The sequence below is a fragment of the Rhodnius prolixus genome, unplaced genomic scaffold (genome assembly GCF_049639745.1).
Source record: "Rhodnius prolixus isolate KJV_2025 unplaced genomic scaffold, Rpr scaffold_10, whole genome shotgun sequence".
Lineage (NCBI taxonomy): Eukaryota > Metazoa > Arthropoda > Insecta > Hemiptera > Reduviidae > Rhodnius > Rhodnius prolixus.
In genome coordinates this window covers 9,724,309-9,750,143 of record NW_027411615.1, presented here as the reverse complement: position 1 = coordinate 9,750,143, position 25,835 = coordinate 9,724,309, and the positions used below count along the sequence as shown (strand labels likewise).

The 25,835-nt window shown below is 36.7% G+C and overlaps 1 protein-coding gene across 2 annotated transcripts in view; it reads left to right on the top strand.

Moving 5' to 3' along the window:
- LOC141457234 (ubiquitin carboxyl-terminal hydrolase 48-like) overlaps positions 1–25,835 on the top strand; it is a 189,355-nt gene that overhangs the window by 79,308 nt on the left and 84,212 nt on the right. For both annotated transcript variants that reach the window (XM_074133918.1, XM_074133919.1), the window contains exons 17-18: positions 6,901–7,077; positions 20,708–20,836. In XM_074133918.1, coding sequence (XP_073990019.1) covers positions 6,901–7,077; positions 20,708–20,836 — 306 coding nt within the window. The remainder of the gene's footprint in view (positions 1–6,900; positions 7,078–20,707; positions 20,837–25,835) is intronic.

The following is a 25,835-nucleotide window of genomic DNA, read 5'->3' as shown; positions in this document are numbered from 1 at the left end:
TTTTACTCACATTTTGTTTGTTAAAAAAAATCGACAACCCAAAGCAAATAACCATATTTAGATTTTTCTTCAGATAAAACACACTTTTGTAAGGATTTGTTCAGTTATGTTTGTTAAAAAGAGACTTCCATAGCACTTGTTTCGGTCCCGTTTTACCCAGTTAAGCCAACTGAATTTTAAAGATGTTTAGTTTTGAAAATATTCAGTTTAAAATTTTTAAACTTAACTCTTGTGCAAATGGGCATTAGTGACCCAAGAGCTAGTACAAAAAAAAAAAAATGAACAAAATTTGACCCACGTCTCAAAAAGGTTCGCCATCCCTGATCTAGACATTGTTAGTTATGTGTTAAACTCGTCGAGTATCGATAATAAGTCTCAAGAATTGTAAATCTCGTGAATGTTTAAACCAGATTTAGTTTTGGTATTAGGCTGATAATTTTAATAAATCTCTTACATAATATGGAATGGAATATACGATATGGATGAAATAAGATTTACATATTAAAATAATAATTGGTTTTGAACGTGTACAGGAGCACAGTGTTGGCCTGGGTCCTAAGTTATGGTTTTTTTTCTGTCTCCCTTTTCGAGTTTGAATACTAAATATGGCGCTTATTATCATATGAAAAATAGTATGTAAAGTAATTGATAAGCGGTAGGTGAAGCGACATCCGGAGTAGATTGGAGGATTCGATAGGACAGTCAGTTAGATAAGTGATCTGCTAGAAGCTAGCTCGGTTCTTCCGACTAGTCTGTGATTGCATCTCTTAGGAGTACAGCCTCCAGACAAGGCTCTTCTCTAAACACAACACTTCTCATAAATTAACATTCGCATTTCCCTACCATCGTCCCCTTCGCTTGTACTCTCGATTCTTTTTTTTTATTACATCCAACCACCTGCTAAGAATTAGTACTTTACTAAGAATTAACACTCATTTTCTTGGGCTATCATTCTTTTCTTCTTCTCTCATCCTGGGCCAACAATAATAATAAAAGAACAGACCTGGAGTGATTTTGACCGATCTAGCACATCCGATACTGTCTGAACGTAGGGCTATTAATAATTCTTGCATTTACCTGTCTCGACATATTTCTAACTACTGTGTGGGATGATTATGAACTATGATTAATGGTTACTGGCGTTTCTAGATTATGTTGATTTAATATGGCAAGGTGTAGTTCCTCGCGATAATTTATTGTGTTTCCGATTTCATTATATAAAATTTATTTGTAAAGTTTGTTTGGTTTGTTTCATCTATTACTTTTTCTTACTCTTTGAAATGTTGTGAGTTTTGTATTGGGTTTCGAGTTTGTCTTTAGACATAACTTGATATTATTCTCTGATGGCTAAGCCATATAAACCACCTAGGTACACTTGGACATATCGCCTCCGTCCACGACACCTAATTGGTAGTTGGACGTAAAGCCCTCCTGAAATTTCCTTACTCTTTGCATGTGAAAGAAATAGTTATTTATTTAACAAGTTGTGGAAAGTAGTACTTTTCCTCACGCGAGGCAGGGTTTGCACGCACGAGCGAGTGCAAGTGCAAATTGCCGAGGGTGAGGAAAATACTTTACACTCGAGTTAAATATTATATTTTTTCTGCAACCATTAGGGTTATTAACTAAAAAAAACTAAACAGGCATCACTAGAATCCATTTTAAATTTCTATAAGGTAACACTATAACCTTTTTAACTGTTATAATTAAAAATATCTAATTATTTATTAAAGTATTATTTTTATTTCTATATTCCTTTCAATTTTTATTTTATTTTTTAATATTCGTTTTTTAATTATTTAAATAAAATAAATTTAAATAAGCTTATTAAAGTTTTACAGAAAACATTTAATAACAAAACTTCTTATATCAAGGAAGCAAAATAAAGTTTTTCCACTCACTCGTGAGGAAAGCGACACTAATGGGAATTTTTCCCCACTAGTGAGGTAAAGTTGGGCATTACACAGCTGATTTTAATTGAGTAATGAGAACATTCCTACATGGTTGCAGAAAAAAGTATTGTAATCTCACAAATTATCTGCCTCGTTTTGGTTAAATTGAAGCCACTGTTTTTGTTGGCTAGTTCAAACAAAAGGCGGACCGAGTAATTCCAAACTTCTGTGAAATATACAAGTGTTAAATTTCAGCAAAGACAATGAATTAATTGAGGCGCCACGGTAGCGGAGCGGGTTAAGAGGCGAGACCTGCAAAGCTAATATGTATTGTGGTGCTGGGTTCGATTCCCGGTCTTTGCCTTAAATTTTATTTAATGGTTAAATGAGAAATAGTAAAGAATGTTTGCTAGTCGCCTCCGTCCACGACACCTAATTGGTAGTTGGACGTTAAGCACGGCCTGAAAAAAAATAGGCGATTACTTACTTACTACTTACAATGAATTAATTTTTAAATTGCATTCTTTGCAGCATCATTGGTAAATCGGCCTCATTGAGTAATTTTGATTTGAATTCAATTAATATTGCATTAAGCATAATAATACAACAAAAACTGCGTACCTTAAATCGGCCTAATATTTCTTGGAGTACGTATAATGCAGTCTTGGTTAGTCGCTTTTTTTGGGGAATCTGTTGGTTTTTTATCTTCCTGGACAAGTTCTTTCATATTTTTTTACCCACTTAAATATTTGATTAACAGAAAATTTTTATCTTTTTTTAAATATCTTGTTTATGTGTTAGTTAAACTAAACACCCTTCACTAATTAAAGTAATTTGATTTACAGTAAGTGAATTTTTTTTACAGGTGGTTATGCTATACAAGGTGAACCAGTAAGTATTGTCCATAGGCCTACTGTGTGTAGTTCATCTAAAGTAGAGTTCAATGACGTATTGGGTAACTTCATATTTTCCACTGTTCTTGAGTGACGTCACTTTAATTTTTTTTTCTTCTAAAATCATTACTTTTTTCCAATAAAAATGTTATTACTCAGAAAGTTTTAGTCCGAATTCGATTCTGATGACACGGTTAGAAAGACAGATAAATTTTCTAAAAATTGATACCATTTCGAAGCTTATGTTATTCTCCAAACAGCCTCAATCTTCCTAATAAAAGTAATCGAAATTTTTAAGAAAACTCATTAGGCCCTTACGTGATCATTATCAGACCTAGGTGCTGGCACTTTTTATAAAAGTTTCCTTGTTTAATGGGCTTTCAAACGGTATATCATTTTCCAGGATTCCTTTTATCTTCGAATGAGAAATTACGTTTGTTTTACAAGAAAACGTGTTCACGAGCACTCAACAGTGTTACGAGGGTCGTTTGAAAAGTCCGTGCAAAAATAAAAACTACTTAATTTTTTGGGGTAAACCTTTTTTATTTTTCAACATAGTCTCCTTTTAGGCTTATACACTTTGTCCAACGCTGCTCTAGTTTGTTGATCCCTTCCGAATAATAGGATTTGTCCAAGTCTGAAAAATAGCCATTCGTTTCTGCAATCACCTCCTCGTTTGAATAAAATCTTTTTCCCGCCAGCCATTTCTTCATATTGGGGAACAAATAGTAGTCCGAGGGAGCCAAGTCTGGAGAATAGGGGGGATGTGAAACGAGTTGGAACCCTATTTCCATTAATTTTGCGACCACAACTGCTGAGGTGTGAGCTGGTGCGTTGTCGTGATGGAAAAGGACTTTATTGTGGCCCAATCGTGGGCGTTTCTTGCGGATAGCTTTGTCATGTCCAAATGTTGATGCAAAATATTATGTACCCGATCATTCGAGATGCCCACAGCACTAGCAATCTCACGCACCTTCACTCTTCTGTCATCCATCACCATATCATGGATTATATCAATTATTTCTGGAGTAGTAACCTCAACAGGGCGTCCAGAACGTTCAGCGTCACTTGTGCCCATATGGCCACTCCGAAAATTTTGAAACCACTTATAGACTGTTCTAATCGAAGGTGCAGAGTCACCATAATGTTTATGAAGCTTCTCTTTAGTCTCCTCAGGCGTTTTGCCTTTCATAAAGTAGTGTTTAATCAACACACGAAATTCTTTTTCGTCCATTTTTTGAAAATCACTCGACTTCCTCGATTCAAACGAATGCCAAACACAAAGAAATAGACCGATCTGGCTGAAACTTGGTGTGTGTTCTTCCAAGAGATGCTACTAACTAAACATAACCTCGATACGCGCCAGTAGTGCTATCTCTCTGACTTTGCACGGACTTTTCAAACGACCCTCGTAGTTATCAAGTTGATTAATTCATTGAAAACTCTTTTAGATGGTCCAATAGTCAATTTTTAAAGTAGATTGTCTTAAAATAAGGAAGTCAAAGGTTACAAATTGCACTTAAAAAAAAAACAGTATAAAATATGAAGTTGGCCAATACGTCATTGAACTCCACTTTAGATGTACTGCACACAGAAGGCCTATGGACATTACTTACTGGTTCACCCTGTATATAGCATTTTAGGGACTCATTTTCTGTTTTAATATTTATACTAATCACAGGGTAATAATTAGTAAACTGTAGTTTATAAAAGTTCTTTTTTTTAAAAAAAAAGATTATTATCTTTCGATTACTTAATAGTCAGGACGACAAACCGAACCATTAATTCATTATTTTGTGTAAACATTATGGAATGTAAAGCTAAAAGGGTAACTTAATTAATCACTAGGGAATCTAGTAAACCAGTTTGGGGTGTTATTTGAAATCAGAGAGGGAATAGACATTAAAAAAGAAGAGATATATTGTTGGTAAAAGGAGTTTTGAAACTAAAATTATGAGCTGCAGTAACGTGTGATTAATATAATTTTTGTTATATTTGGTTTTGTAAGGGTTGGCCCAAGCAAGCGGAGGGGGGATTCAGTATTTGTTTTTTTGAAAAAGAAAAGAAGGCTGGAAATTAAAGTTGTTACATTCACTAACATCTATACAGCATCTCTCGGCCGTGCACTAACCTTAGACTACTCACCATACAAACTAACATAAAACTACTAAGAGCAGCCAGCCGTGCACACACAGTTCCAACTGCCCATATTTTGATAGGTGTTAATTATCAGTTATAAATCCACACTATAGTTGTTATGCCATGGCCCTGTGTAGTCTGAATGAATATTCAGTATTTTTAGATGTGTTATCTGTGAGGAAGAAGCCAAGCTCCGGTGTTAATAGCCGGTAGCTGTGCTACCTTATTATCTACAAACATTATTATTTATTACGCACTAACATTCCTTTTATATATATCTGTGTACACATTATACATAACTCGGCCAAATAATTAAAGACTTACCTAAACCTTATCTTTGATTCTTCTTTAGTTCAGTTTTTTGATTTTTTACTTATTCCATTTTATTTAAATTTACTAATTTGTATTAACCAATACTTATTGTAAAGTTACTCACTGTCATTTCCTCCGCTATAAAGTGGATTAAGTTCTGCTCAGAATTTAACAATGGAATTGTTAAAGGAAAAATGAAAAACTGGTAGATTGAGTTTAGCCAATTTTAACCAATAAGCGATTATTACTTTTAAAAAAATGTATAATTTTTACAACATATTTATTTCTAATATACGATAAGGGAAGGGATTAGCTATGAGGTTAGCATACTGGACTCCCACGCGGAGGTCCCGGGTTCGAATCCAGCAGCTGACGCTTAGATTTTCTCTTCCTAGGAGCTTCTTACAGCTCACTGTCCGGTGATGGACAGTGTTGTCTGTAACGAGAGAACACTGTCCGGAGGCTGGCAGTGCACTGGAAAAAGCTTCGGGCGCTAATAACCTCAGCTGTTGATGCGCCAAAAAAAAAAAAAAATATACGATACTAGCTAGTAAATCCGTTTTCTGACATCACGCTTTAAGAGGAAAGTCAAAGCATCTCTTGCCCCAGAATCCCCAAAATAATAAATTTTCCGGCAAATACTTTCTAACCAAAATTATAGAGCCGAGTGATGTGAAAACACGCATTAGTTAGTGATATTATCTATTTTGTAAAACCATAAATTAAACTGAAATGATACAGTAGAGCAGAGGTCCCCAAAATGGTCTGTATAGACACCCAGGGGTCTATATAACAAAAGTGGGTGTCCATCTGAGGCTTGGGGGGGTCGAAGGAAAAAATAATTTCGAACCCAATATAGCGAACCTTGCAAAGAAACACCAGGCACACCCATCTCATTAATTAAGAAGCAATACTGTAGTTACTTTACCTATTATTTTTACTTATTTAAAATTACTTAATATTTAATAAATATTAAGGTATTTAAGGGAAGGGATTAGCTACGCGGTTAGCGTACTTGACTCCCACGCGGAGGTCCAAGGTTTGAATCCAGCTGCTGACCCTTAGATTTTCTCTTCCTAGGAGCTTCTTACAGCTCTCACTGTCCATAGTGTTGTCTGTAATGAGAGGGTCCATGATCAAAAACAGTTTGGCGACCCCTATTGTAGAGGGATACCAACAACCCAGTCTTTAACTGAATTACCATAAACGAATTTTTGTAGTAAAATAATTGCAGTCTAAGTTGTAAATCTTTTGTGTATGTTATGGTAGAAGTTTACAGGAAGTCCTAGGAATTGTTCTCGAAAGTATCTCAAAAAAAGTGAACTATAATCTCAATTTTCAGTTCATAAAAACGGACTAGTTTCGAAACATTCAAACTAGATTCATCTACTTTAAAGTTTGAGGAGAGGTCTTCCTAATACCCTTTCTTGAACATTTTTTCTACTACTTTTATATTGAACTAGAATTCCTTTTAGATTATCTAACCGCTTCTTGTTATCTTTATGGCTTATCTGCAAAGTTTGTATAATCAGGGAATATTTAGGAATATTTAGGCATAGTTAACAGTTTTTATATTTTTATTTGTGCATTTCGTTCTCAAATATAAATTTTATTGATAATAAGAAATGTTGTTAAATAATCAATTTTAATTTCTTTCTTTTTAGTCTAAAAATAAATGCGTCACCAGCACGAACACTAACGATATGGCCGCTGGTGACTCTGTGCACAATACAGTATCACAGTCGGAAGCAATTAGACGAAGTACACGGCATCGAAGGGTACGCGGTGAAAAAGAAGTTTTCATGTCGTCTGTGGAAACGCTCAGGGATTTGAAACTCAAAGTAAGTTCTGTTTTTTTGTAAGCTAATTTTGTTTAGTTAGATTTAAACGTAGTGATTTGAGATTGAATTAAGCTTGGGAGTTGAGGTAAAGTATAAGAAGTTGAAGATAGAATTGCCGAAAGGTGTAAAGGACAAGTAAGAATGGCTGTTCACCACTTGGAATGAGACACCCTCCGTATGGAGGTATCCAAGTACTTCTGACCCTCTTGCTGCATCACTTAACCTTACAAAAGGGCATTAACTTCACTGCTGCAGTCTTTACTTCCTTCGCCAACAGTCTAGATCTGCAGTACATCTTCTACGAGGGTCGTTTGAAAAGTCCGTGCAAAGTCAGAGAGATAGCACCACTGGCGCGTATCGAGGTTATGTTCAGTTAGTAGCATCTCTTGGAAGAACACACACCAAGTTTCAGCCAGATCGGTCTATTTCTTTGTGTTTGGCATTCGTTTGAATCGAGGAAGTCGAGTGATTTTCAAAAAATGGACGAAAAAGAATTTCGTGTGTTGATTAAACACTACTTTATGAAAGGCAAAACGCCTGAGGAGACTAAAGAGAAGCTTGATAAACATTATGGTGACTCTGCACCTTCGATTAGAACAGTTTATAAGTGGTTTCAAAATTTTCGGAGTGGCCATATGGGCACAAGTGACGCTGAACGTTCTGGACGCCCTGTTGAGGTTACTACTCCAGAAATAATTGATATAATCCATGATATGGTGATGGATGACAGAAGAGTGAAGGTGCGTGAGATTGCTAGTGCTGTGGGCATCTCGAATGATCGGGTACATAATATTTTGCATCAACATTTGGACATGACAAAGCTATCCGCAAGATGGGTGCCGCGATTGACCAAAAACGAAATCGTGTGAAGTGTTGCAAGGACGGTTTGCAGCTGTTCCAGAAGAATCCGCAGAACTTTAAGCGTCCGTTTCGTCACTGTGGATGAAACATGGATACATCACTACACTCGTGAGACCAAAGAACAATCTAAGCAATGGGTTACCAAGGGGGAATCTGCGCCAAAAAAGGCGAAGACCGTTCTTTCGGCCGGAAAGATTATGGCGACTGTCTTTTGGGATTCGCAAGGAATAATCCTCATCGACTATCTGGAAAAGGGTAAAACTATTACAGGTGCATATTATTCATCGTTATTGGACCGTTTGAAAACCGAGCTGCAAGAAAAACGCCCACGATTGGCCCACAAAAAAGTGCTTTTCCATCACGACAACGCACCAGCTCACACCTCAGCAGTTGTGGTCGCAAAATTAATGGAAATAGGGTTCCAACTCGTTTCACATTTCCCCCTATTCTCCAGACTAGGCTCCCTCGGACTACTATTTGTTCCCCAATATGAAGAAATGGCTGGCGGGAAAAAGATTTTATTCAAACGAGGAGGTGATTGCAGAAACGAATGGCTATTTTTCAGACTTGGACAAATCCTATTATTCGAAAGGGATCAACAAACTAGAGCAGCGTTGGACGAAGTGTATAAGCCTAAAAGGAGACTATGTTGAAAAATAAAAAAGGTTTACCCCAAAAAATTAAAAGTAGTTTTTATTTTTGCACGGACTTTTCAAACGACCCTCGTATTGTCTCCAATAACTAACCAGGCATCACCCACATTATGTAGTTTGTTGTTTCATTTTTTTTGTATTTATCATCGAAACAAGAACTAGGTACTCTTACCTACCCTGGTCACTGCAAACTTTAGAAATCACTTGCATCGCACGGACCTGACGACAATTAAGAGTATGGTTCAACGAATAAAGTGGTACACCAGCTAATTGGTCAAAAATTGGTAGCAATAACATTTTTTTAAAGAAAAAGAAACCGTATGGCCGCCAAACTTTATTTATTGTTTTATTACTTTAAAGTGTTTTATATTAAGAAAGGGTTACATCAAAACAAGGTTACCTTACTGCGAAAATGTTAATGCTCAGAACTAGTTTCATGCACTAGTTTCTATCAAAGATAAAGTGGACATCATCGTAACTGACCTGTTTATCAGTTTGCATAAACTTATTGTTTGTCAAAGCTCTACAATTCAACATAACAACGGATTTCTCTTTTATAAATTTGTATTCGAATCTTTGGTACATTAAATTCTAAATTGAATTAAATTATCTCGTCTTGCTCTAAATAAATATTAGCTATTTTGTTTTATTAAGGGGAGAAATCAAGTATGAGTTGAATGGAACAAGAATGATCTTAGTCATTGTTTTGTGAATGCAATGAAGCGTTTGATGTATATCGATCCATTTAATCTATTATCTATTTTCTCGTTTGCGCCCTGATTGTTGAAAATTATTTCTGATAGGTTTGTTAGGTTGGTAGGTTAACTCAAATTTTCAAGAAATACTTCTGGTAAACATTCGTATTTTCATGTTTTTGACTAGAAAAAACATGTTTTTTTTGGTTTATTTTGGTTTCCCAAAGTATGGAAAAATGTTGAGTTTTTTGGATTTTCTCACTCTTGAGAGTGACTTACAAAATAAAAAAAAATCGAGGTCAGTTCAAATTTGGTACCGCAAGAGATAATCAAAATAAGCTATTAGTAAATTTTAGTAACAGACCAATTTAATGAATTTTGGCTTCCAGTTTTTGTACATGATAATGGCCATAACAATTTTTATTTAAACTTTTATACACATTAAATACATATTTTATTAATTTTACTTTATTTAAAACACTTTTATTCAGGAAAATTCATTTTAGGTTAGAAAATATATGTTTTAACTTCTTGACAGTTACGATAAGATTAGTCGTGCGATTGTTTCATGCAAGATTTATTAAAGAGCTTTATGAGTTAAGTCAATTCTAATAATTTGAGGTGCCTTTGAAAAATGTAAAAATTAGTTCTTTTATGGTAATGAATAAATGAATTTTTTATTGCTTTAAGAGTACACAACTCACAGCAATGAGTAGTTGACCATTATATAGCTTATTTACAATAATTTATTTTGTGATTTACAATCTGTACACAGTTGTATACTATAAGTAAATATGGAGGGAGTGATGAACTGGTGCGGGAGGAGAGCAGGAGGAGAGAAGCTACCCAGCGGTAGCACTCTCTATAGGAGAGAGGAGAATGTGAGGAGGAGAGTGTGATGAACTGGTGCGGGAGGAGAGCAGGAGGAGAGAAGCTACCCAGTGGTAGCACTCTCTATAGGAGAGAGCAGAATGTGAGGAGGAGAATACGTGGAGGAGAGAGGAGAGATAGGAGAATAATGACGTTTGGTCTTCAGACTGTAAGGAAGTCGCGGGGCTACTGGCGATTCAGTCGGCGAGTAGGATTGTTAGGGATATCAGAGGAGGCGAAAGGCTGTACAAGAGGATTAGAGCTAGTCGAGAGAGTAGTACGGAATTTTTGGTATTTAGTCTTGGCGAGTTGGTCTATGAAGGGAATGTTGAGGTCGGTGTGAAGAGTGAGGTTAGTCACCGTAGAAAGGAGCGCCAGCTATCTGTCGGAGGAGTTTTGACTGAAATGTTTGTATTGTCCGTATGTTTGTAGGTTTGGCTGAACCCCACAGCTCCAGTCCGTAAGTCCACCATAGGTTTGAGAATAGTACTGTATATTAAGGGTTTGAGTTCAAAGGGTAATTTAGAACGTCGTCCACGGAGTCTGTAGAGCAGTTTCGCAAGTTTCGTCATTGTTGATTGCTGTTGAAGGTGGACAGGTTGGCAGGAGCCCCGCCGTAGAGTAAACGTGGCTGACATTTTTGTGGGTTCATTTTAATCCGCCACTTCTTTGCCCAGGATTCTATTTTATGTAAGTGTGTCTGTAACTTGTATGAAGCTGATGAAGGATGTGTACTTGTAGCTAGTATGGATGTGTCGTCTGCATATGTACAGAGTAGTGTAGAGGGGTGTACAGGTATGTCTGTTGTAGATACTGTGTAGAGAACGGGGCCAAGTATACTCCCCTGCGGCACACCCACCCCCACTGTCGAGAAAGAAGAGATTGCTGAGCCAGTGCTAACTTGAAAGAACCTATCTGAAAGATAGGAGCGCAGAATGAGGTAGTAAGTTGAGAGAAGGTGCTTTTTTAGTTTAAACAGTAATCCAGGATGCCAAACCCGATCGTAGGCCTGGCTTACGTCTAAGAACGCTCCTGAGCAATACTGCTTTCTCTCCAGTGCTGAAGCAATAGCATCAACAACCCGGTGGCATTGTAGAAACAGTGCGATGATGACTCCTGAAACCAAATTGGTGGTTTGGTATAACACCAAACTCCGACAATATGGGGTTAATACGCTTAAGTAACAGTTTTTCAAGAACTTTTCCTAGAGTCGGCAGTAAGCTGATTGGTCTGTAGGATGAGGGTAGGTGAGTAAAAGTAAAAGAAAACGCATACATATGGTTGCACAAATGAAAATCTTGTATTGATTTGCGAACCGATTCAAGGATAGCCAGAGCCTTAAAAAAAACCTCAGCATCTTCTTTAGATGATTTCTTTACAGACTGATGATGTCATGTTTCTAGCAGTTTAATGGCGTAAAGTTACAATTTTGTGGGCTTTTAATTCCTCTGAATGGAAATAAAAGAGCGCAGTAAATTTTCTACTTCGATAAAAAGAGGCCATTCTGTGAAAGTCTTAATAAAAGTCAATAAATGTACCATTTAGTTGAAATAATGAACTACCTGTTGTTCTGCCCCCCAGAGTAACTGTTACCGCCCCCAATGCAGCGGTAGTATATTTAAACTACCCGCCTTTTCGGCTCCCTAAAGTGATTTTTCTCTCTCCACAGCAATGCTTCAAGTACACTTTTATTTCACCGCCGCCGGTAATAAATGGGCTATTGTATCTGTCACCCTCTGTCTACCACTGTCCGCGCGGGGGTGGAATTGAATTTAGTTGGAGGGGGCTCATGGACACGGCCAGCTTAAAGGGTTATGTTGCAGTGTCATTTTTTATTTTTATTTTTTTTAATTTACTCCAAGTCTTTGATTGTCACAGAGTTGTTTGTTATCTCTTCTCCATTATACGATTTTCCTGTACAATGCTTCGAAACCCAACTGCTGTTTTATTATTTATTGAAACCAGTAATTAAAAAATATGGAACATTCATCATGTAGAAAGTGTAATTAAAGAAAATATATGAGGTTCTTTCTCTGCTTTCGTTGGAGGGCCAAGAGCGTTACTGGGTAATGTAGGCTAATAGCACTATGTAGCCTAAAGGAATACTAGATAGTAACCTTATCTAACATCCTTCCAGTTGCTCTTAATTTAGGGAAATCTTCTTCGGAATATCTTGGTGGCCATAGATGGGAAAAGAGGATGTTGGTCCACAGAGTGGTGAATTCCGCCTCCAGGCTGCCATTGCTCTTTCTAGAACTTCCCTTCAGAAACTAGGCGAGTGACTTCATCTACTGGACACATGGTCTCATGAGTATAGGACCCAATAGATCCCTTTCAGCTTTGTAGAACAATACGAGGTGAGGCTATTAAATAACGATACTATTGCTGTAAAACATTTTATTTTAAATTTATACATATTTAGTTATTATCACCTTCAATATACACCCCTCCCCTATCTCTATAACGCTCCATGCGAATTTACCATTGTTCGAAACAGTGCTGGAAGTCTTTTTCTGTGAACTCCTGCATGACGCGTGCCGCTTTTTCTTTCAAAGCTTCATCGTGTTCCTTTTAATGCAGATTTGACTGTGGGGAACAGATAAAAGACACATTGAGCTAGGTCAGGCGAATAAGGCGAATGGCCTAAAACTAGGATGTTTTACTTGGCTAGAAACGTCTTGACAGACAATGCAGTGTGAACCGGCGCGTTTTCTTGATGGAGAACCCACGACTTGTTCTTCCACAAATCGGGTCGGTTTTTCCTTACTCTTACACGGAGTTGAGCAAGCACCTCACGGTAATAATGTTGATTATTTATAATCGATATTTTCAACCGTTTTCGACGTGGAAGGGCGACCTGGGCGGTCATCATCTCCAACATCTTCTCGGCCATCTTGGAAACGCTTGAACCACTCAAAAACATTCATCGCCATAAACTTCTTTTAATAAAAGATAAGTTTCAGTAGCGGTTTTACCAACTTTTGATGTGAAATTTCACGACAATTCGTTGCTCTACTACATGTGTAGTGTCATGTTTTCGGTAAAACGAAACTTACACCTCTTACACAAACGACAGTTCCGGTCAGACAGATTTCTCTACAAACACGTGAGACGCTGCAATCGAAAGAGAAGGCTTTACGCTGCACAGCTGTCGGTCGTTAGGGTTTGGTGCATGCATAGTTCTTCTGAAGCACCATCAGTCTCGTTATTTATTAGCCACATATAATAATAAAATGGTATTGGGACCTTTCTTTGAAAGTGACAACTTATTTAAGAAAAAGAAAAAAAAAAGAAGAAAATTTTGACAAGATTGGATGCATCCGAAATATACTTCGTTGGTTGGGTCTTGAAGTGAAGTTAAGCAAACAAACCTTCAAGAAACATCAAGTTGTGAAAATTGATGAAAACAAACCGCGATTTCCTGATTTAAGTTCAAGCGATATTTCGGCTCAGAATGTATTTTGGCGCAGAAAATTAAAATTTCATTTTTTTTTTTGTAATGTACCCATTTTTTCCAGAACAAAATTTCATTGAATTAAAAAAATTAATAAACCCTTTCAAATTTAGGCTTACTTTTTTTTACAAATATCTTCTTGGGGAGAAGTTGGCTGGCTTTTGAGGATTAAGTGCATTAAACATTTTTGAAAAATAACAAATTGTATACAAGAGACAAATTATTGAATAAATATTGTAATTTAAAAATGGAACATTTTGAAATGCTTGAAAGTTTGAAAAGGGTGTTAGGTTAATGTGTTGGACCATAGTTGAAGACAACTACAAGGAAGGCACTTTACTTAGATTGGATAGGATCTGTTTCAAGGGCGAGGGTGAAGTTCCAGGACTAGGGTGGGTGTAGCAAGCTGGGAGATAACTGCTTTAGTAAAGATTTGATACGACAGCGGAAGTGGAGCAATTAGATTGTGTTGTTCCGTAGTGAAATCTTTACTTGTCATATGGGATTTGTATATAAATAATGAGAATAGATTTAGTTAAAGAGGAAGAAGTGTTTGGGAGCAAGGTTTGGCTGCTGTCGGGCGGTAGAAATGGGAAGGAAGTGTTTAGAGTGGAAATAGGAGGGGAGGCCCATGTTATCTAATAGGCAGTGGTCAAGATGAAGAAGCATGGGGTTAAAGGAGAAGATTTCATTAGTGTTGACCAGCAGCGGCACCAATGCTTGAAGACCAGTCCCTCCATTTACCATGAGAAATATCTCGAGATATATCTGATAGAGAGTGTAGCTGGCCACTTGTACATAATTAGTGCCGCCTCCACTTATCATAGTTAACTGACCACCTCCTGCCGCTCCCGGGCCCATCTCTTGCACAGATTTATTACCATTATTATTCACCTACTGTCTCTCTCTCAGAGAGTGTATCCTTTACAACGTACTTGATCAATAGAGAAGAAATAGAGATATGCAGATCTCATAAATACGGTGAGCACCACGCTGAAGAGATAACACATATCCGTTCTTCTTCTATTCTCTTAATAATGAAGTATTTACTGCTAACAATAAGGCACCACGGTAGCCGAGCGGTTAGAGGCGAGACTTGTAAAGCTAATACGTATTGTGGTACTGGGTTCGATTCCCGGTCTTAGGCCTTGAATTTTATTTAATGTTAATAAAAGAAATTTATAGTAAAGTATGTTTGCTAGTCACCTCCGTCCACGACACCTAATTGGTAGTTGGACGTAAAGTCCGCCTGAAAAAATAGGCAATTACTTTACTTTACTACTAACAATACACCTAGATTGGGATAGTTTTTACATTACTTTATTTCAGAAGTTATTAGAATAGAGTAGTTCATTAAAGAAAATGTAAAAGAGAAATAACAAATGACCTGATCAGAGATAAGCCAAAAAAATATTAGCCCTAAATGGCTCTTTTATACGTACTAACAAAATCTATAAAATCTTGTGTTTTTATCTAGCACTGTGGATCTAACCACACTCTCAAAAAATTTATAAAATTACGTAAATTTAAATTGAAATGAAAATACATTGACGATTTGAAAAATTTCATTTTTTGATGAACAAGAACGCCGAATATTAGATTATTGGGCAGCACCCGTTAGGGGAAGAAACCTCCGAAAAAGAAAGTACCAGAATAGTTTAATGGGAATCCATCTAAGGTTAGGTTGGAGGAATATAAGTACCGCGTACTAAGTTCAAGTCAAATTCTATTCGCATACTACTTGGTGGTGGATAAATTAGTAGAAGCGACCCGAACCCTGCGGAATTCCGTTCAAGAGAATCTCATAAAATGTCCTGGTACCCAGAAGTTGATATCCATCCACTTATACGAGTACATCGGATCGTTCTGTATAGCACTATGTAGCCTAAAGGAATGCTAGATAGTAACCTTATCTAACATCCTTCCAGTTGCTCTTAATTTAGGGAAATCTTCTTCGGAATATCTTGGTGGCCATAGATGGGAAAAGAGGATGTTGGTCCACAGAGTGGTGAATTCCGCCTCCAGGCTGCCATTGCTCTTCCTAGAACTTCCCATCAGAAACTAGGCGAGTGACTTCATCTACTGGACACGTGGTCTCATGAGTTTAGGACCCAATAGATCTCTTTCAGCTTTGTAGAACAATACGAGGTGAGGCTATTAAATAACGAGACTATTGCTGTAAAACATTTTATTTTAATTTTATACATAATTAGTTATTATCACCTTCAATATACATCCCTCCCATATCCCTACAACGCTCCATGCGAATTTACCATTGTTCGAAACAGTGCTGGAAGTCTTTTTCTGTGAGCTCCTGCATGACGCGTGCCGCTTTTTCTTTCACAGCTTCAACGGACTGTGAAATCGTGTTCCTTTTAATGCAGATTTCACTTTGGGGAACAGATAAAAGTCAGGTCAGGCGAATAAGGCGGATGGCCTGAAACTGGGATATGGTACTTGGCTAGAAACGTCTTGACAGACAATGCAGTGTGAGCCGGCGCGTTGTCTTGATAGAGAACCTATGACTTGTTCTTCCACAAATCGGGTCGTTTTTTTCCTTACTCTTTCAAGGAGTTGAGCAAATACCTTACGGTAGTAATGTTGATTAATTATAATCGATATTTTCATCCGTTATGGACGTGGAAGGGCGACCCGCCCGGGTCAACATCTCCGACGTCTTCTCGGCCATCTTGGAAACGCTTGAAACCCTCAAAAACTCGTGCACGTGATTAACATTCATCGCCATAAATTTCTTTTAATAAAAGATAAGATTCAGTAGCGTTTTCACCAAGTTCCATGTGAAATTTCACGACAATTCGTTGCTCTACTACAAGTGTAGTATTATGTTTTCGGCCAAACGAAACTAACACCTCTTACAAAAACGACGGTTCCGATCAGACAGATTTCTCTACAAACACGTGTGAGACGCTGCAATTGAAAGAGAACGCTTTACGCTGCACAGCTGTCGGTCGTTAAGATTTGGCGCATGCATAGTTTTTCTGTAGCAGCATCAGTCTCGTTATTTAATAGCCACACCTCGTACACCTCTTTAGTAATGATTAAGAAGCTGTTGAGAGTTTCGTAAACACTGGTGCAACATCTTTGCTGCAGTAAATGCAGAATGACAACGAAAAGTATTAACATCACTGGTGGGCCAAAATATATCCCAAAACTTTTGGAAGTGTTTCATTTGTAATAAAATTGAAAACTATTAGATGTGCTAGGCATAATGAAATATAGTTTGGCCGCGGGTGCAAATTTGTTGCTGAATATTGAATAAAAATACTAAATAAAATAACAAAAATAAAAGAAATAGTTTTGTTGTATTCACTCCATTATTTAGTTGGAGAATAAATGGTGCAAATTGTTTAATGAAGTTATAAAGTAGCTAGAAGTGTAATGTAGCTGTTTTAATAGTTATGCTGGATGTTTGTATGTAAGTTAGAATGTGAAGTGTTATCAGGAAGAGACTTGAGTTTATTTATAGGAGCCACTGCAAGGGAACAGAGTTATACAAAAGGAATGTTGATTGGTGGTGCTATCTGGTTATTTCTCTCTTTAAGTTAGCCTCATTAGTAATGGTGCCGTTGAGTCCCTGGTGTGATGTTGCTATATGTATATGAAGGTATGAGTTTAGAGAAAGGGCCTTCGGTATACTACTAGCTTAAGAGATAAGGTGTGTTTTTGCACACGTTCTGTTTGCGGTGCACCCTGCCGGACGTTACTGTTACTAATACAGGCCCGTTAATCAGCCCCCTTCTCTGCCCAGCCCATTGTCCTTAACAGTTACCCTGCTGCTGGCTACATACAACCCTGTGAATTATGATTAAGCACTATTCCTTCTCTTTGCTGGCCCATCACCCTTGCTGTGGCCCAGGGTGAACGACGCCAAAAACAAAAAGGGGGCGCGGCCACTCCAAGGAATATGTCAGACCCTTAGTTGTAGCTACTCTACGACAGAGGGCGAAGTGGTGTATAGCACGTTTTTAAGACGCTTTTTGCGGCCTCCGGCGCCCGAGGCCGCCATTTAATTATTACCCGGCGCCTCCAACTACTGAAAACTTCCACTACCGATATCCCCATTCCATGTATGTGCACGTATTAGTGAGCTTTGGTAGGCTCTTTGGCCTTTCTCTGGACACAGAATCTGCCTATGACAACCTTCATTTATAACGCTATTCTTTTAGTTGTTCTTCACCCTCTGCGAGAGGGTAAAGTTCTCCTAAAATTTGACCTCTGCCATATTTCATTCACAACTCTCCTTATCTTTCTCACAACTGCAGAAATTACTAAAAGAAATTATGTTTATTCGAGGTTGTCAATGCTAATGAACGTAACTTTGATACATTTATCGTCTCTAAAGAATTCTATTGTCTTTTTCTATGGGTACTAACGGAAATAAAAATAAAGTTGGTAGCACAATTGAAGAGCTTGGTGCAAAAAGGAGTTATCTACAGTTTTTTAAAATGTTTAGTAGGGACAAAAAACTAAATATGCTTTAAGATGTATTCCTTATGTTGTGTCTGCTGTAAGGATTAGTTAATATATTATGATGGGGTCATTTGGGGCTCAATTTGAACTTTCTAGGGCATTTTTTTAAGCTTGCTATAAGCAAAAGTTATTTTGCAGCTAACTCTTTTTTGCACCAAAATCATAATTTTCAGTAAAACTTGAGTACATATTAAGTACTTAAGTCAACAGATTTCTTGTTTTTGAGCTTTTAAGTGGCATTTTGTGTCTTGTCGAAGCGAATGTTAGATATATTATTATGCCTGTCAAAAAGAAAAATAATAATATCTACCTAATATAAACATTAAATAAACCTAATATAAAAATTGTTGTTTGATTGATTGCGCCATCTTTTCTGTTTGGAGCAAAAGAAAGTTATCTGCAGTAGAAAACTCATTTTTGCTCCAAATCTAACCTAGGTTAGAGAATACGAGGGTCGTTTGAAAAGTCCGTGCAAAGTCAGAGAGATAGCACTACTGGCGCGTATCGAGGTTATGTTTAGTTAGTAGCATCTCTTGGAAGAACACACACCAAGTATCAGCCAGATCGGTCTATTTCTTTGTGTTTGGCATTCGTTTGAATCGAGGAAGTCGAGTGATTTTCAAAAAATGGACGAAAAAGAATTTCGTGTGTGGATTAAACGCTACTTTATGAAAGGCAAAACGCCTCAGGAGACTAAAGAGAAGCTTGATAAACATTATAGTGACTCTGCACCTTCGATTAGAACAGTTTATAAGTGGTTTCAAAATTTTCGGTGTGGCCATATGGGCACAAGTGACGCTGAACGTTCTGGACGCCCTATTGAGGTTACTAATCCAGAAATCATTGATAAAATCCATGATATGGTGATGGATGACAGAAGAGTGAAGGTGCGTGAGATTGCTAGTGCTGTGGGCATCTCGAATGAACGGGTACATAATATTTTGCATCAACATTTGGACATGACAAAGCTATCCGCAAGATGGGTGCCGCGATTGCTCACGCTTGACCAAAAACGAAATCGTGTGAAGTGTTGCAAGGACGGTTTGCAGCTGTTCCAGAAGAATCCGCAGGACTTTAAGCGTCGTTTCGTCACTGTGGATGAAACATGGATACATCACTACATTCCTGTGACCAAAGAACAATCTTAACAATGGGTTACCAAGGGGGAATCTGCGCCAAAAAAGGCGAAGACCGTTCCTTCGGCCGGAAAGATTATGGCGACTGTCTTTTGGGATTCGCAAGGAATAATCCTCATCGACTATCTGGAAAAGGGTAAAACTATTACTGGTGCATATTATTCATCGTTATTGGACCGTTTGAAAACCGAGCTGCAAGAAAAACGCCCACGATTGGCCCACAAAAAAGTCCTTTTCCATCACGACAACGTACCAGCTCACACCTCAGCAGTTGTGGTCGCAAAATTAATGGAAATAGGGTTCCAACTCGTTTCACATCCCCCCTATTCTCCAGACTTGGCTCCCTCGGACTACTATTGGTTCCCCAATATGAAGAAATGGCTGGCGGGAAAAAGATTTTATTCAAACGAGGAAGTGATTGCAGAAACGAATGGCTATTTTTCAGACTTGGACAAATCCTATTATTCGGAAGGGATCAACAAACTAGAGCAGCGTTTGACGAAGTGTATAAGCCTAAAAGGAGACTATGTTGAAAAATAAAAAAGGTTTACCCCAAAAAATTAAGTAGTTTTTCTTTTTGCACGGACTTTTCAAACGACCCTCGTAAGTAAGTATAAATATTATGATCGGCTAAGTAATAAGTAAATAAGTAAGAGAAATAAGTCTTTATGCAGACTCGTTTATGCACCAAAAGATGTAGAATTGAACATACAATAGGGGGCGCCACTAAACACATTTTCTGAAAAAAAAAATATAGATAACTCCTTTTTGCACCAAGCTCTTCAATTATATTTCTTTCAAATCGTAAAATAATTGGAATTGCTGAACCTTAGAACAGAATGAAATTCAAGTTCCATTATTCAGAAGAATATCTAACCTCTCTAAAGAGAGGCAGTAAAATGTAAATAATGTATAGGGAGCTAGAGTTGCTCAAATTCAGATCAAATTTAAGTATTGTAGAGGAGTAACTCTGCTATTTGAGTTGTTTGCTTTAGTGCCTTGTCTATGTGAAATTTTACTCTCTGGTCAGACCAAGAACCCAATCATTTACTGCTAAACTATATTAATGTTTTATACAAAACAATCCTCACATTTAGGTGATAAAAATCATGAAAGAACAAGATTATGTCTTATATTAAATCTTGTTTGAAGTGATCCTTTATATTTTTACTACAAAATCGCTTTTCTAATTATTTAATCTTCGTCCAATGGAGTGTTAAGACAGACCTCTACAAAAACCCCTTTGGAAAAGCCTTCAGTAATTAGTTAAATTTATTATTGTAAGAGACTAAAGCTCAAAATATTAACATTTACAGTTATTTATTGTAAAGGCTTAATCAGCGCCTGTTATTATTAATAATTGTTTTTACCACTAGTTTTTCATTGTTAGGAAAAGTTAACTTGGTTATATTCACTTGCATTTTCTTACTATTAACCTTAACATTATTAACTGGTGTATTGTGTTAACAGATTCTGAAGGTACTGAACGTTGCACCATATGATCAACATCTTAGTACCGAAGATGGCCGAATGTTAGTCGATCAGACAGCGACTCTCGCTTCGCTAAATATATTTCCAAATTCGGTGCTCCTGTTGCGGGTGAGTTATTTCTAAAATTTATTTTTGATTTTTTTAATGTTTATAGGGCAGTATTTTTGTACTTCTGTAGTCACGTGACAATGTACTGATTTGTGTGGGTGTACTTTAGTTGAAGAAAAAGATTTATTTTTAGTTTAATCTTGTTAGTTCCCCAGTTATTAAGGCTGCCGTAAGGCGAAGTTATAAAATAATGTAAGCTAGCGCGGGTAAATAAGATGCATGTAATGAATTGACGTTATAGCACTTGTTAGCTGTGCAAGAAGACGAATGGAATTCCAGTACTGCTCCTTAACTGACTGCGATGTCACGGGAGTTATATTACTGGTTAGTTAGCGCGTAAGTTCTGTGGAGGCGAAGCAGTCAGTGCAAACTGTCTTCATCAATACGTAAAAACAAGTTATTGCTCGGAATGATTGGTTGTTAGGCTAAGGATTAGTGAGTAGATAGTCATACTGCGGAGGATGGGAGGAACTTGGGATAGAATGAACTCCTGTCTAATTGATCTGAATTATATTAGATGTGAGACATCTTGCCAAATGGTAGCCGACTCGAAATTAATTTTACATGAAGCCATGTTTCCCAAATCTCTCGCCGTTCCATCCACATCCTGAAGCAGTTTAATAGTTTCCGTCACCAATTAAGATCCGGCAACTCCTGGTTTCCTCTCTCAGTTTCCGACATTTCGACTATGGTTGCTTAGTGTATGGCCGATCTTTCTGGTGATCTCGAAGCTAAGCTCAAGCGCCTCCATGAACTGCTTCATACGATTTATTTTCGGCATTCCCAGAGACACTCGCATTTCGTGCTACTTTGACGAGTTGAAGTGGCTTTTTCCTGTCTATCGCCGCCAGTATTTTTTGGCATCATTCCTTTTCCAAGTTATCCAATCTCAAAGGCCATCTTATATTTTCCAACTCTTTAAGTTCAAATCCTCGATCCATTCTTGTGATACTAGATCTGGTTCCTCTGAACTCTATATTCCCTCAAACCGTTCTTCATTCTTCGAAAAATCCTCCCTTAATACGCGCTACCTCTTTCTGGGACTCCTTGCCTTCATCTGTCCGTCATGCTCCTACCCTTTCCATCTTTAAATCCCTTCTGTTCAATTATCTACTTTCTACTCAGCTTCCTCCGAAACTATAATTGTATTTCATTTATTTCCTTAATTTTAATTTTATTACTCGTAATTGTAAATACTTGCCTATTTTTTTGTTTACAAATATCTAAAATACAGGCCAAACCAATAGGGCCTCCAATTGTACATGTTTTTATTCTAAGGGGACAATAGTCCCAGGATAATAGATTTATTTTCTGTCTTTATTTCTAATTGGTCTGAATAGAATTAGATGCGACATCTTGCCCAACGGAAATCGACTCAAAATTCATCTTTCTTAAGTTCTACCATTTAAAGTTAACCATTTACCACTAAATTAAAGAAATAACTGCTAGTTACCCATAGGTTTTTTTCCCTTGGTTTTTGGCCACTTGAACTTAGCAAATCAGCCACTATAAATGTTAGGTGTTCGAAGAAATACCTTTGAGCGTTAATATATCCAAAATAAAATCAATGATTATCTTTTCATAAATGTTTACTTTGTTGTCTTCTTTACCTTCATTGTTTAGGTTATTTTGAGTTTTGGTTTTTGATTTCTTAGTTGGTCTACTCTATAAACCCTATCCATGACGAGCGTCTTTAGTATTTTGATTAATTACAGCGTCATCCTGTTGTGTTTTATGAATTCAAAGAGTTCTGTGTAAATGTTGCCTTGTTTAGTTTTTTAAAAATAAATAATTAAATCAGCTAAAGCTAAATTTTACTATACAGTATGTAAAATTAATATTATAAACAAAAATTATATACTTTCAATTTGACGAGCTTCTTTTCTATCGCAAGTGAAGAGAGAGGAATCAGTTCTTGAATCTATAAGATGTTCTTGGAGTTTCTGTAGATTGATCTTGGATTTCGGAAAAAAATAGTTTAAAGAATCATTTGCAATTATTAAACAAAAAAGGAAAGACCGAGTGAAGTACTAAAAGGGAAAACTCCTTGGTGGATCGTTTTGGAATAGTTGGATTTATGAAGGTAACCAAATACGCCAAAGAGTCATTGTAAATCACTGAAAACAATAAAAATCCCTAATAGAAGTAGTAAAGATAGGATGAGTGGCTGTTGTTGTGAGAAGAGGTAAGGCGACTTTGGTTGAACCTCTGTACAGAATAGTGTCTTTCAGTCTGACTTTTTGAGCAAGAGTGGATCTAACCCCCTATTTAGCTACATCTCCGACGTACATTGTGACAGCAGAGGGCAGTTGTGTTGGCAGATTTTCTACAGTTCTAAGAATCACTACAAGACCTCCGCTACAGGCCGATATGCACTCGTATCTTCTTCCATGATGGCTGTATATGGCAGTCGATTGTAGACGTACAACTGGTTTCCACTCTGCACCAAGTAACCTTCATCATCTACCAGCCTTCAATGTCTTCGTCATAAACTTGATATGCCTCCTTCATCTGCTTACACTTTCCTTTTTTTTCTTTTGAAACAATTTTTTTCAACATAGTTTTCCCCCCCAACATTTATAGAAGACACCATTTTTCATTTTTTCTTCTTTAGGTTGCCATTTTTTTTTTTTGTTCTGTTTGTTTGTTTCTGGTTGCTTTCAATTAAGCAATCCAGACGATCATTAGTGATTTCCAACTTGTCCCCAATTGCTGTAATATTTTCATCTTTGATTCAGCGCACATACTTCACTTTCTGCTTCTATTTTTGTTTAAACTCTTCTAAAAGACTATTAAGCTCATATTACTGAGTTCTTCAGAGGACCTCGTGGTCGGATCTCATGTTCTTCAAGGTACAAAAAATGAAATTTTAACTTTGAGATTTCCGGCGATTTTTCCATTCTTGAACTAGAGAATTTATCTACTCTCTACAGCAGCCAACCTGTGGTACGCGAGTTGCTGGTTGGTGGTACGCGAAAAATAATCAGTAATAGCGGACATAAAATATTTTTAAAAACATTTACAGCTTAAAAATATCAAAGAAACGTTTTTTACTATAATACATAAAAATTATTTTAATTTAATAATATTATACAGTGAAGTAGTTATTATGTACAGTAATAACGTTAGTCTGTCTCAAGATATACGAGAAAATATAATAGCACTATTAATTAATAAGTTATCCGTTAAATATTTAATCAATTACTGCAAAGGAATCTGGAGGAAAACCAACTACTATGAACACTATCATGACATTTCTTAACGACAAAACTCAAGGTTCTGACTCATATATTTACTTAAATCTCGAATTTTTGAAACATATTCAATTTTTGCGGTATATTATAGTCTAATCTTATTTTCCCTCAAATAACACTTGAGAAGAAATCGTAATCCAACTTCTCATCACTCCGAACCCAAAAATCATTTCTTTCTTCTCTACAATAAACTCAGTATAATATGATCTATATAATCGCTCAATACAATCCTACAGACTTGGGGCGAGTATTGGTCTAGTGCAGCGTTTCCCAACCTGTGGTACGCGAGTTGCTAGTCGTTTTTTCCTATAATTCATAAAGATTATTTTAATTAAATATTGTACAGTTAAGTTGTTACGTACAGTAATAAGGTTACTCTGCCTCAAGATATACGAGAAAATATAAATATGATAGAACATTTAACAGAATTAAAATTGTCTTTCATAGAGCATTTTCTAAAACCCGAAAACACCAAATGATAATTGGATTTCAAACCGCCTTCTATAAAGAAAAGTTAGGAAAGCTACATCATTATCAATAAAAGATACAAGAAAATTTAATAGAATTATCATGTGACAGAACTTAAATGATAACAATGTAAAGATCTGCTTAAAGAGACTGATTGTAATGAGGAAGCTCTATCTAACATTAAATTTAATTGGTACTTACAGGTAGTTGAATGCTTAAAAGAAATTAATTAGAAGATTTGGGCACAAATATAATAATCCTAAAGAAGAACTTATTAATAATTTAAAGAGAAAAATATGTAGGCAATTTTTAATTATTAAAAAAAGTTTTAAAACTAAAATCTTACACTTTAAGTGAACATGAACTTGAACTCCTTTGTAACAGATACATTGTATCTCTGAACAAATAAAGATGATAATAATAAAATAGGACACTCGGAATAACAAATTTCATGAAATACAATCATTTTTACGACACTGTACAATGAAGTACTACCAAGTGGTACGCGAGCCAAAAAAGATTGGGGAAACGTTGCTCTACAGGCTCAGAAGCGCAAGCCATGTTCTTGAGACCCAGTTTTTCGGACTATATAATTAATTTAGGGCTTCTCTGAGTCCGTAGAATGTCTGGAACGTCTTCGCTAAATTTTTTTTTCACTCACATATCTGCTCATTCATAATCTCCTGTTTGATGAATAGTTATGAAACCGATGAAACATCGGACTGTACTTGAAATTAAGGATAAAATTTTTCCAAAAATGGAAAAGTTTTAAAAGTTGCATTAACTGTTATAGCAATTTTTCTCTCTTCAATAAAAAAATGAAAACTGACATGAGTACGACGACTTTTGGTTCAGCAACTTGTGGCGTTCATAGAATGTATGATGTAGCGTGTCTAATTCACAAGACTCATACTCTAGACCACGTCACAGAATTCTTCAACCAAGCCAAAGCAATGATGATGATCTTTTGTCCATCCGTCGGTTTAACACTTCATCTTTTTTGGAATGTCCCATTCACACATCTGGCCAGCAGCATCTCATCTTTCTATTCATACATTCATCTCCCTCCTTAATGTAAAGAGCTGCTGCTCTTCAAGGACTTTACAGTAGCGGTCCCCTCTCTCCACTATCTTCTACAAGTTCTGAACAGTTTTCCTCTTAATCCCCTTCCACAAGTTTTTTTTATAATTTTTTTTTTTCATTGTAAAACCTGGCTTATTCTATTTTTAGGAAAAGATTCCCCTTTATTAATAGCATGTGAACAAAAGAAGGTTCTG